Below are 13,460 nucleotides of genomic sequence, written 5' to 3'. Positions count from 1 at the left end.
ATTTAACATAGAGTAGCTTGATAAGGAAATACCTACTTTTGTTAATTGTGTTCTGTTTGTTTTGTAGTTCTTGCGTCCCTCTTCTCCTCTCTTGCTGTTTTTATTTCCATTTTACTGATTTTTTGTATTGATATGCTTCAATTTTTTTGTGTAATTTCTAGACATATTTGTATTATCATGGAACACATATAACAGTATATTATAAGCTGATAATCTCTATTGCATATAAAAAGCTGTTTTCAAAAAAAATTTTTAAAAAGCTATTTTCGAGCAGCCCCGGTGGCGCAGCGGTTTAGCGCGGCCTGCGGCCCAGGGCGTGATCCTGGAGACCTGGATCGAATCCCGCGTTGGGCTCTCTGCATGGAGCCTGCTTCTCCCTCTGCCTGTGTCTCTGCCTCTCTCTCTCTGTCTCTATGAATAAATAAATAAAATCTTTTAAAAAAAAAAGCTATTTTCTTTACTTCCTCCATAACACTTTAGTTAGTGATATCATATTTATTTTATTTTTTATTTTTTATTTTATTTATGATAGAGAGAGAGAGAGGCAGAGACACAGGCAGAGGGAGAAGCAGGCTCCATCCACCGGGAGCCCGATGTGGGATTCGATCCCGGGTCTCCAGGATCGCGCCCTGGGCCGAAGGCAGGCGCCAAACCACTGCGCCACCCAGGGATCCCCTGATATCATATTTATATACATATTTGTATTATGTATTGTATGTCTCATTTTTAGTTATACTTTTTAGTAACAATATAACACATTTAGTTACAGTTTTTTAATACTTCTATCTTTTAACTTTTATAGAATTAAAAGTAACTTATCCACCATCATTGCAATATACATTATTCTATATTTGTATATTTACCCTTATCTATGAGATTTATACTTTCATATGATTTTGTATTACTGGTTAGCATCCATCCTGGATGGATTTTTTTTTAGCCATCCTTTTCAATTTGTAGAACTCCCTTTGGCATTTCTTATAATGCAAATCTAAGTAATGAATTCTCTCAGCTTTTGTTTGTCTAATAAAGTCTTTCTCCTTCATTTTTGAAGGACAGTTTTGCCAAATAGAGTATTCCTAGTTGGTAATTTTCTTTCAGCACTTGGAATGTATCTCATCATTCTCTTCTAGGCTTCAAGATTTCTGCTGAAAAATCAACTAATGGTCTAATGAGAATTACCTTGTATGTGACAACTTATTTTTCTCTTGCTGCTTTCAAAATCTTCTCTTTGTCTTTGACTTTTTACCATTTGATTATAATGTGTCTTATTGTAGGTATCTTTGGATTGATCTTGTATAAATCCTTTGCATTTGTAACTCTGAATACCCATTTCCTTTCCTTGGTTGAGAAATTTTCAGCCATTATTTCTTTAAATAAACCTATAGTTCCTCCTCCTATTCCTTCTCTCTCTCTCTCTCTCTCTCTCTCTCTCTCACTTTCTCTCCCGCTGCCCCCTAACAGGACTCCCATACTGTATATATTATTCTACTTAGTGATGTCCCATAACATAAGTCTCTTGGGCTTTATTTACACTTTTTCATTCTTTTTTCTTTTTGTTTCTCTGAGTGAATAATTTCCAATTACTTGACTTTGAGATCACCTATCCTTTTGTCTACTTTATGCAGTCCACTTCCGAACTCCTCTAATGAATTTTTCAATTTAGTTACTGTATTTTCAGCTCTGTGACTTATTTTTGATACTTCTTAAGCTTCCCGTTTCTTTGTTGAAATTCTCACTTTGTTGCTGCATTGGTATCCTGACCCTGGTGAATATCTTTATGATATAATTTTAAATTCTCTGTCAGGTAAATTATATAGATCTCCATTTAACAGAGCTTTTTTTCCCCATCTCTGTTCTATCAGTGCCTAAGAAAATTAATGAAATTACAAAAGAGGGATTTATTAGACGCCTTAGACTTTTATGATTAACATGCCTTATCTTCTTCTAGAAACTATGGAAAGCCATGAATTGTCTCACAAGAATATTGGAAATACAAAATTGTTTTTATTTGTTCTTCTAAATGGATTTTCTCAGGTGTGGGATACCACATTGTTATGGTGAAGGAAGCTCACTGTAATGTTGAAGAAATCTTCAAATTGCTTCAATATTATATACCAACAGCCACTTTGGAGAAGAATGTTAGTAATGAAGTATCTTTTATTCTACCCAAAGAGTACACACACAGGTATGAGTCCAGAGAATACAAAATTATTGATGTTTAGATAACCAGTAATCATTATTGCTTTTCCTGGTTTCTTCAAGCTTGGCAAATAGAGTTTATTTAATAAGCCAAAACTCCCACCATTACTGTCACTTGCACTGAAAAGAAGGATGCTACATTTGGCTATAGCTTCCTGGTCTTAATTGGTTATAACTAATGATATGTTTTGGTAGAGTCAAAATTGGTGAGTGGAGTGAACGGAAATATAATGAGATGAAAATTATTTTAGTGGTGGCTCTTGAAGCCAAGGTGACAGGAACTAAGAGTAAATAGGCAGTTTGACTGCACTTGCCAGCCAAGTTTTTCATCAGAGGTAGTCACAAAGAATAATAATTCTACCTGAGATAACTATCCTGATAAAGGAAAATGGAAACTAAGTATACTTATCAGTGACATTCAGAGTATGATATTTTTATCTTCTTGTATTATACAAATGAATAGTTGCTGTAGTATTTCCAAAAGTCAAGCCAGTTGTTATATTCCAGAAAAATGTGAAGAACTTAAATGCTCCCTTTTCTAGGAAAAAGAGAAATATGTCAAAAAAGAGAAAAGAAGGAAAAGGAACTGCATCATGTCAACATTGTTTATTTAGTAATTCTAAAAGTTCTTGAGAAGCAGCAACATAGAATAGTGTGATCAGGCAGCAGAATGGAACCAAGATTCTAGCCATAACCTGGAATGAGAGAATTAAATATCATAGAGAATTAGAAATAAAATTCTAGATATGTATCCTCAGAGATACATGGTAGTTGACTCATTCAAAAAAGTTGGGAACCAGATGAGTGCTTTTGCCCATTATGATAATTGTGATACATGTGAAGCTGCAGAGTCTCTCTGAAGGAGACAAAAAAGTAAAGCACTTGCTTAAACTTATCACACTCTGCCTATCCTCATTCATATGGATACTAAAGACATTCTCAAAGAATGTCTAAAACAGGAAATGAAAGTATTCTTTTTTTTAAATTTTTTTATTTACTTATGATAGTCACAGAGAGAGAGAGAGGCAGAGACACAGGCAGAGGGAGAAGCAGGCTCCATGCACCGGGAGCCCGATGTGGGATTCGATCCCGGGTCTCCAGGATCCCGCCCTGGGCCAAAGGCAGGCACCAAACCACTGCACCACCCAGGGATCCCAAATGAAAGTATTCTTAAGCAAATGATATCTTTTATCATATCTTCATATTCACAGTTATAGTACCTTCTTCATATTTTATCATATCTTTATATTTGGAAGCAGAAGATATTTATCATATATTCTTATTAGGCATTTGGACTTAGAGAACAGAAAAGAGAAGAAGATCCAAGAGGTGAACAACTAATTGTAGATTGCTGAGCCATAGAATTATGGACTCACTTGAAAGTCATAAAATTAGGAAAGAATGTGTTTTTCTATCAGGGAGGGCTTTTCTTTCTTTTTTTTTTTTTCTTTTTTTCTTTTTCTTTTTCTTTCTTTCTTTCTTTTTTTTTTTTTTTTTTACAGTAGACTTCACACCCAGCATGGAGCCCAACACGGGGTTTGAACTCATGACCTTGAAATCAAAACCTAAGTTGAGATCAAGAGTAGGACGCTTAACTGAGCCACCCAGGCATCCCTATTAAAGAGATATTTTAAACTAAAAATGGGGGAATCCCTGGGTGGCGGTTTGGCACCTGCCTTTGGCCCAGGGCTCAATCCTAGGGTCCCGGATCCCCGGGTTGAGTCCCACGCGGGGCTCCGGCATGGGGCTTGCTTCTCCCTCTGCCTGTGTTTCTGCCTCTCTCTCTCTCTCTCTCTCTCTCTGTATATCATAAAAAAAATCTTTAAACTAAAAATGGGGAAAAAAAGCAGAGATACTTTCTCTTTAAGAGAAAGATACCTATGGATCTTTTTTTTTTTTTAGAATATAATATGAAAAAATGAAATGATGGTTGAATTCTTAGTGATCTTCATTGCAGCTAAGATTTTCATAGCTAATGGTAATTGAACACTGACTTTTTTTAAGATTTTATTTATTTATTTATTTATTTATTTATTCATGAGAGACACACACAGAGAGAGAGAGAGGCAGAGACACACACAGGCAGAGGGAGAAGCAGGCTCCATGCAGGGAGCCGGATGTGGAACTCGATTCCAGGACTCCAGGTCACGCCCTGAGCCAATGGCAGGCATTGAGCCACCCAGGGATCTCCTGAACACTGACTTTGCAAAATAATTGTTCTAGTATGGATTTTTTTATGAATCTGAATAAATAATGAAGAAGAAAAGAAGAATTGTAATTGCACATACTGTATTCTGATTCATTGAATGTATCTCACAAGGGAAGTATTGGTTTTAAATTTAAATTTTAAAACAGTATTGTTACTTGCTATAAAACAATGCTGAGACTTTTGGAATGAAGCTTAAGTTTAGAATAATGTGGCAGTGGAATGATATGCAGCCTTCCAAAGGAACAGAGACATAAGAGAGGTATCAGAATAGTGTGACATATCAGGGAATATTTATATGCTTAAAAATTCAAGAATTAGAGGCTATAAATATAAAGAGAAACCGGTGTGTGACAATGAAGATAAAACATTTTGTTAACTCCTACAAGCTAAAAGGAGGAAATGTGTTATTCCTGGCACAAAGTTTAAGCAAAATAACATAGTAAAGAGAGTAATTCAAGTATAGACATGCAACAAATACTTCATTTGCCTCAAAGCAGATCTCCTGACTGGTCTCGAGGTTTGTTGCCAACAATTACCTCTTAGATGGTGGAAATTAAAAAACTAACACTAAATCTAATTTCTGATAATCAAGAAAATGTTGGTTGAAGGAAAAGAAAGATATTTTATGGGAAATTACCACATCACGGTGAACTTCATGGCAGGAAAGAAGGAAGGATCTTGGTAGATTTAGGCACAGGCCAACATATAATTTCCAAAAATGGGAAACTTTAGAAATTGTGTTTTATATAGCCTCAATCAAATTAAAGAGGACATTGAATCTAGACCAGTTTGGAAGAGGGAAAATGAGATAAATGACGTGAAATTCCTGATTAGCTAATAAAAATCTGACTAATAATTATGGAAGAAAAGGGAAGCACTGAAAGAGAACACTATGCCAAGAATTCTTCCCAGAATTCTGAGGAAAACTGCAAAAAATAAAGAGACTAACCAGTACATTACGACTACACACCCACAAAAATGTCTAAAACTGCACAGACTATAGCATATAAACATGGTAAATGGACTCATTGCTGGTAGAAGCATAAAATGGTAAAACTGCTTTGGAAAACGAGTGGCCATTTTTACTAAGCTAAATATGTGATTATCCTATGACCCAGCAATTATTCCTAGTATATACCTTGAAAATATGTATCCATCAGAAGAGATGTGAAAGAGTGTTTGTATTTGTAGACACTATTCATAATAGCTCCAAACCAAAGCCACCAAAATGTACAACAGGAAAATAGAAGAATATATAGCAACTAAAAAGAATAAACTAGTGGTATATATAACATGAATGAATCTCAGACATTGAAACATTGGGTAAAAAAACTATCCAGGAAGTACTTTTTACCCAGGAAGTAGAATTCAATTTATATGAAGTTCAAGAAAAGAAAAAAAAATTTTAGGGATATCTCGGTGGCTCAGTGGTTGAGCTTCTGCCTCCAGCTCAGGGAGTTATCCTGGAGTCCTGGGATTGAGTCCCACATCAGGCTCCCTGCATGGAACCTTCTTCTCCCTCTGCCTGTCTTTGCCTCTCCCTCTGTGTGTCTATCCTACATAAATAAATAAAATTTTAAAGAGAAAAAAGAAAAAAATTAGTTATAGAATTCTAAAATTAAAATTATCTCTATAAGAGGAATGCCTGGCTGGCTCAGTCAGTGGAGCATGTAATTCTTGATCTCAGGGTTGTTAGTTCGAGCACCACATTAGGTGTAGAGATTACTTAAAAGTAAACTCTTTTAAAATAATAAAGACGGGATGAGGAGAAGGGGCAAGATGGCGGAAGAGTAGGGTCCCCAAATCACCTGTCCCACCAAATTACCTAGATAACCTTCAAATCATCCTGAAAATCTACGAATTCGGCCTGAGATTTAAAGAGAGAACAGCTGAAATGCTACAGTGAGAAGAGTTCGAGCTTCTATCAAGAATTACAAAATCTGGATTACAATTCAATGTCAGAAAGCCAATTCAGAAGCACTATTATACAGCTACTGGTGGCTCTAGAAAAAAACATAAAGGACTCAAGAGACTTCATGACTGCAGAATTTAGATCCAATCAGGCAGAAATTAAAAATCAATTGAATGAGATGCAATCCAAACTAGAGGTCCTAACGACGAGGGTTAACGAGGTGGAAGAACGAGTGAGTGACATAGAAGACAAGTTGATGGCAAAGAGGGAAACTGAGGAAAAAAGAGACAGACAATTAAAAGAACATGCAGACAGATTAAGGGAAATCAACGACAGCCTGAGGAAGAAAAACCTACGCTTAATTGGGGTTCCCGAGGGCACAGAAAGGGACAGAAGTCCAGAATATGTATTTGAACAAATACTAGCTGAAAACTTTCCTAATCTGGGAAGGGAAACAGGCATTCAGATCCAGGAAACAGAGATCACCCCCTAAAATCATAAAAAACGTTCAACACTTCGAATTTAATAGTTAAGCTTGCAAATTCCAAAGATAAAGAGAAGATCCTTAAAGCAGCAAGAGACAAGAAATCCGTGACTTTTATGGGGAGGACTATTAGGGTAACAGCAGACCTCTCCACAGAGACCTGGCAGGCCAGAAAGGGCTTGCAGGATACATTCAGGGTCCTAAATGAGAAGAACATGCAACCAAGAATACTTTATCCAGCAAGGCTCTCATTCAAAATGGAAGGAGAGATAAAGAGCTTCCAAGACAGGCAGGAACTGAAAGAATATGTGACCTCCAAACCAGCTCTGCAAGAAATTTAAAGGGGGGCTCTTGGGATCCCTGGGTGGTGTAGCGGTTTGGCGCCTGCCTTTGGCACAGGGCGCGATCCTGGAGACCCAGGATCGAGTCCCACGTCAGGCTCCCGGTGCATGGAGCCTGCTTCTCCCTCTGCCTGTGTCTCTGCCTCTCTCTCTCTCTCTCTCTCTGTATGAATATCATAAATAAATTTAAAAAAATAAATAAAGGGGGGCTCTTAAAATTCCCCTTTAAAAAGAAGTTCACTGGAACAATCCACAAAAACAAGGACTGAATAGACATCATGATGACACTAAACTCATATCTGTCAATAGTAACTCTGAACGTGAACGGGCTTAATGACCCCATCAAAAGGCACAGGGTTTCACACTGGATAAAAAAGCAGGACCCATCAATTTGCTGTCTACAAGAGACTCATTTTAGACAGAAGGACACCTACAGCCTGAAAATAAAAGGTTGGAGAACCATTTACCATTCAAATGGTCCTCAAAAGAAAGCAGGGGTAGCCATCCTCATATCAGATAAACTAAAATTTACCCCGAAGACTATAGTGAGAGATGAAGAGGGACACTATCTCATATTTAGAGGATCTACCCAACAAGAGGACTTAACAATCTTCAATATATATGACCGGAATGTGGGAGCTTCCAAATATTTAAACCAATTAATAACCAATATCAAGAAATACTTAGATAATAATACACTTATACTTGGTGACTTCAATCTAGCTCTTTCTACCCGCGATAGGTCTTCTAAACACAACATCTCCAAAGAAACGAGAGCTTTAGATGATACACTGGACCAGATAGATTTCACAGATATCTACAGAACTTTACATCCAAACTCAACTGAATACACATTCTTCTCAAGTGCACATGGAACTTTCTCCAGAATAGAACACATACTGGGTCACAAATCGGGTCTGAACCGATACCAGAAGATTGGGATCGTCCCCTGCATATTCTCAGACCATAATGCCTTGAAATTAGAACTAAATCACAACAAGAAGTTTGGAAGGACCTCAAACACGTGGAGGTTAAGGACCATCCTGCTAAAAGATGAAAGGGAAACCAGGAAATTAAGGCAGAATTAAAAAGATTCATGGAAACTAATGAGAATGAAGATACAACCGTTCAAAATCTTTGGGAGGCAGCAAAAGCAGTCCTGAGGGGGAAATATATCGCAATACAAGCATCCATTCAAACTGAAAAGAACTCAAATACAAAAGCTAACCTTACACATAAAGGAGCTAGAGAAAAAACAGCAGATGGACCCTATGCCCAGTAGAAGAAGAGAGTTAATTAAAATTCGAGCAGAACTCAACGAAATCGAGACCAAAAGAACTGTGGAACAGATCAACAGAACCAGGAGTTGGTTCTTTGAAAGAATTAAGAAGATAGATAAACCATTAGCTAACCTTATTAAAAAGAAGAGAGAGAAGACTCAAATTAATAAAATCATGAATGAGAAAGGATAGATCACTACCAACACCAAGGAAATACAAACGATTTTAAAAACATATTATGAACTGCTATACGCCAATATATTAGGCACTCTAGAAGAAATGGACGCATTCCTGGAAAGACACAAACTACCAAAACTGGAACAGGAAGACATAGAAAACCTGAACAGGCCAATAACCAGGAAGGAAATTGAAGCAGTCATCAAAAACCTCCCAAGACACAAAAGTCCAGGGCCAGATGGCTTCCCAGGGGAATTCTATCAAACGTTTAAAGAATAAACCATACCTATTCTACTAAAGCTGTTTGGAAAGATAGAAAGAGATGGGGTACTTCCAAATTCGTTCTATGAGGCCAGCATCACATTAATTCCAAAACCAGACAAAGACCCCACCAAAAAGGAGAATTACAGACCAATATCCCTGATGAACATGGATGCAAAAATTCTCAACAAGATACTAGTCAAGAGGATCCAACAGCACATTAAGAAAATTATTCACAATGATCAAGTAGGATTTATCCCCAGGACACAAGGCTGGTTCAACACTCGTAATACAATCAATGTGATTCATCATATCAGCAAGAGAAAAACCAAGAATCATATGATCCTCTCATTAGAGGCAGAGAAAGCATTTGACAAAATACAGCATCCATTCCTGATCAAAACTCTTCAGAGTATAGGGATAGAGGGAACATTCCTCAACATCTTAAAAGCCATCTACGAAAAGCCCACAGCAAATATCATTCTCAATGGGGAAGCACTGGGAGCCTTTCCACTAAGATCAGGAACAAGACAGGGATGTCCACTCTCACCACTGCTATTCAACATAGTATTGGAAGTCCAAGCCTCAGCAATCAGACAACAAAAAGACATTAAAGGCATTCAAATTGGCAAAGAAGAAGTCCAACTCTCCCTCTTTGCCGATGACATGATACTCTACATAGAAAACCCAAAAGCCTCACCCCAAGATTGCTAGAACTCATACAGCAATTTGGTAGCATGGCAGGATACAAAGTCAATGCCCAGAAGTCAATGGCATTTCTATACACTAACAATGAGACTGAAGAAAGAGAAATTAAGGAGTCAATCCCATTTACAATTGCACCCAAAAGCATAAGATACCTAGGAATAAAGCTAACCAAAGAGGTAAAGGATCTATACCCTAACAACTATAGAACACTTCTGAAAGAAATTGAGGAAGACACAAAGAGATGGAGAAATATTCCATGCTCATGGATTGGCAGAATTAATATTGTGAAAATGTCAATGTTCCCCAGGGCAATTTACACGTTTAATGCAATCCCTATCAAAATACCATGGACTTTCTTCAGAGAGTTAGAACAAATTATTTTAAGATTTGTGTGGAATCAGAAAGGACCCTGAATAGCCAGGGGAATTTTATTTTTTTTTTTTTTTTATGATAGTCACAGAGAGAGAGAGAGAGAGAGAGAGAGAGAGAGAGAGAGAGAGGCAGAGACATAGGCAGAGGGAGAAGCAGGCTCCATGCACTGGGAGCCCGATGTGGGACTCGATCCCGGGTCTCCAGGATCGCGCCCTGGGCCCTGGGCTTTAGCAGGTGCTAAACTGCTGCGCCACCCAGGGATACCCCACCAGGGGAATTTTTAAAAAACCATATCTGGGGGCATCACAATGCCAGATTTCAGGTTGTACTACAAAGCTGTGGTCATCAAGACAGTGTGGTACTGGCACAAAAACAGACACATAGATCAATGGAACAGAATAGAGAACGCAGAAGTGGACCCTGAACTTTATGGTCAACTAATATTCGATAAAGGAGGAAAGACTATCCATTGGAAGAAAGACAGTCTCTTCAATAAATGGTGTTGGGAAAATTGGACATCCACATGCAGAAGAATGAAACTAGACCACTCTCTTTCACCATACACAAAGATAAACTCAAAATGGATGAAAGATCTAAATGTGAGACAAGATTCCATCAGAATCCTAGAGACGACACAGGCAACACCCTTTTTGAACTTGGCCACAGTAACTTCTTGCAAGATACATCCACGAAGGCAAAAGAAACAAAAGCAAAAATGAACTATTGGGACTTCATCAAGATAAGAAGCTTTTGCACAGCAAAGGTTACAGTCAACAAAACTAAAAGACAACCTACAGAATGGGAGAAGATATTTGCAAATGACCTATCTGATAAAGGGCTAGTATGCAAGATCTATAAAGAACTTCTTAAACTCAACACCAAGGAAACAAACAATCCAATCATGAAATGGGCAAAAGACATGAAGAGAAATCTCACAGAGGAAGGCATGGACATGGCCAACATGTACATGAAAAAATGCTCTGCATCACTTGCCATCAGGGAAATACAAATCCAAACCACAATGAGATACCACCTCACACCAGTGAGAATGGGGAAAATTGACAAGGCAGGAAACCACAAATGTTGGAGAGGATGCAGAGAATAGGGAATCCTCTTACACTGTTGGTTGGAATGTGAACTGGTGCAGCTACTCTGGAAAACTGTGTGGAGGTTCCTCAAAGAGTTAAAAATAGACCTGCCCTATGACCCAGCAATTGCACTGTTGGGGATTTACCCCAAAGATACAGATGCAATGAAACGCCGGGACACCTTCACCCCGATGTTTCTAGCAGCAATGTCCACAATAGCCAAACTGTGGAAGGAGCCTCGGTGTCCATCGAAAGATGAATGGATAAAGAAGATGTTGTTTATGTATACAATGGAATATTACTCAGTCATTAAAAACGACAAATACCCACCATTTGCTTCAACGTGGATGGAACTTGAGGGTATCATGCTGAATGAAGTAAGTCAATCAGAGAAGGACAAACATATGTTCTCATTCATTTGGGGAATATAAATAATAGTGAAAGGGAATATAACGGATGGGAGAAGAAATGTGCGGGAAATATCAGAAAGGGAGACAGAACATAAAAACTCCTAACTCTGGGAAACGAACTAGGGGTGGTGGAAGGGGAGGAGCGCGGGGGGTGGGAGTGACTGGGTGACGGGTACTGAGGGGGACACTTGACACTATGAGCACTGGGTATTATTCTGTACATTGGTAAATTGAACACCAATTAAAAATTAATTTATTGAAAATTTAAAAAAGACTGGATGAGCACTGGGTGATATGCTATATGTTGGCAAATTGAACTCTATAAATAAATAAATAAATAAATAAATAAATAAATAAATAAATAAATAAATAAATAAATAATAATAAAATCACCATAAGATGCATAGGTGTATGTGTGTGCATGCACATGCCTATGCAGGCACAGAGGAGGAAGTTATTGACTAAGAAAGGATCTGTTAGAATCCCCTTTTGGGATTCTGGAAATGTTCTCTATCTTATCTAGATGGTTATCCAGGCATGTACATTTGTGAAAATTCATTTACAAGTATCCTTTGTTATGCCTCAGTTAAAAAAAACCTCCTTATTTAAAAGTATATGTAATGATAAAAAATTTTGTAATGGATAGTAGTAAGTACATCAAATGTTAACAGCGGTATACTCTAGCTGGTCACATTTTTTCTGTATTTTCTTAAGTAGACTATATATTGTCTTTATAATATCTATAAATTTTTTAAATATATATTTATATGTATTATATATTATATATAATAAATAACAAACATGGGAAAAACAACTGTACTCAAGGTGTTCAATTTTTTCTTTTTAATATTTTTTGTGTTCCTCTTTACTATAATATATAGAATATATATAATGTATATGATATTTATATTTGTTAAATATATACTTTTTGTATTCCATATAATAAAACATGTAATTAGAAAAATATGTTTTTCATATTATGATTGGCTCTTATGATAATCTTTTATTTATTACTTTTTTTGTTCTTTACTGAATATCACTAAGGAGCCTAGAGTGTGTTAATCGACATGTGATTGCATGATGACAAAATCAAGAAACTTATTTAGTTCTGAAGCATATGAATTAGAAAGTGAAAGTCTCCCATAATTATTCCCTATAGGAATAATCACTGGGAAAATTTCTGTGTGTATTTCTCAAGATTATTACATGCATTATACTGACATGAGTACAATATATTGCACATCACATACATATATTAACATGGATACAATAATAATAATTAGTTTTATAAAAATGAAATCCTATCATAATAATGTTTTGAATCTTATTTTCTTTATTTACCTGCATCTTTAGTCAACTGTTTATGGTAGGACTTTTAGGACTTCTAATTTTTAAGATAACTGAAGAGAAATCTACACTTTACTTAGATCTTATTCTTTCATAATATACTGGAATTTATTCATTAAGTTGTTAATGGATATTTATCTCCACTTAGTGCTATATTTGTGCATTTTAAATCATCATACAGTTTAATTTTGTCACGTTTAATAAAACCAAAGGAAACAAAAATAAATAAATATGCCACCATATTAGTGTATTTACAGTGGGCATCTATGGGGCACGATATTATGATGATGTTTATATTTTTAGACATTCATGTCTAAGTTTTATATGATGCACACATATTAATTTCTTAACTAAAATTAAAGAAAAAGGAGAAAATGTGTAAATCCTAGTTGGAAAGCCAAGCATTGGGAATAAAGAAGCACCAGAGGAAATGGAGTTGAAACATGTTAAGGGCTGTCATGTGGGTAGATTCTACTTGTTCTATATAATTAATAGTGTAGGTTTGTAACCAATGTGCAAAACTAGATCGAATTGAATGGAAAACAATTTAAGTTTGAATATGGAGAAAATTTTGATAGATCTTCCCTAGAGGGAATTTTGAGTTCCTCCGTCACTAAATGTGCACAGTTTATATGTTCCTCATTGAGAAAGTATTTGATGGTTTTGAAA

The 13,460-nt window shown here is 36.6% G+C and overlaps 1 protein-coding gene across 1 annotated transcript in view; it reads left to right on the top strand.

The window, feature by feature from the left end:
- LOC112908325 (phospholipid-transporting ATPase ABCA3-like) overlaps nt 1–13,460 on the top strand; it is a 135,188-nt gene that overhangs the window by 63,901 nt on the left and 57,827 nt on the right. The window contains exon 16 of the mRNA XM_072751292.1: nt 2,038–2,188. Coding sequence (XP_072607393.1) covers nt 2,038–2,188 — 151 coding nt within the window. The remainder of the gene's footprint in view (nt 1–2,037; nt 2,189–13,460) is intronic.

This window comes from Vulpes vulpes, chromosome 3, assembly GCF_048418805.1.
Source record: "Vulpes vulpes isolate BD-2025 chromosome 3, VulVul3, whole genome shotgun sequence".
Taxonomy (NCBI): Eukaryota; Metazoa; Chordata; class Mammalia; order Carnivora; family Canidae; genus Vulpes; species Vulpes vulpes.
Note: the sequence above shows the minus strand (reverse complement) of the source record. Positions and strands in the feature narration are given on the sequence as shown.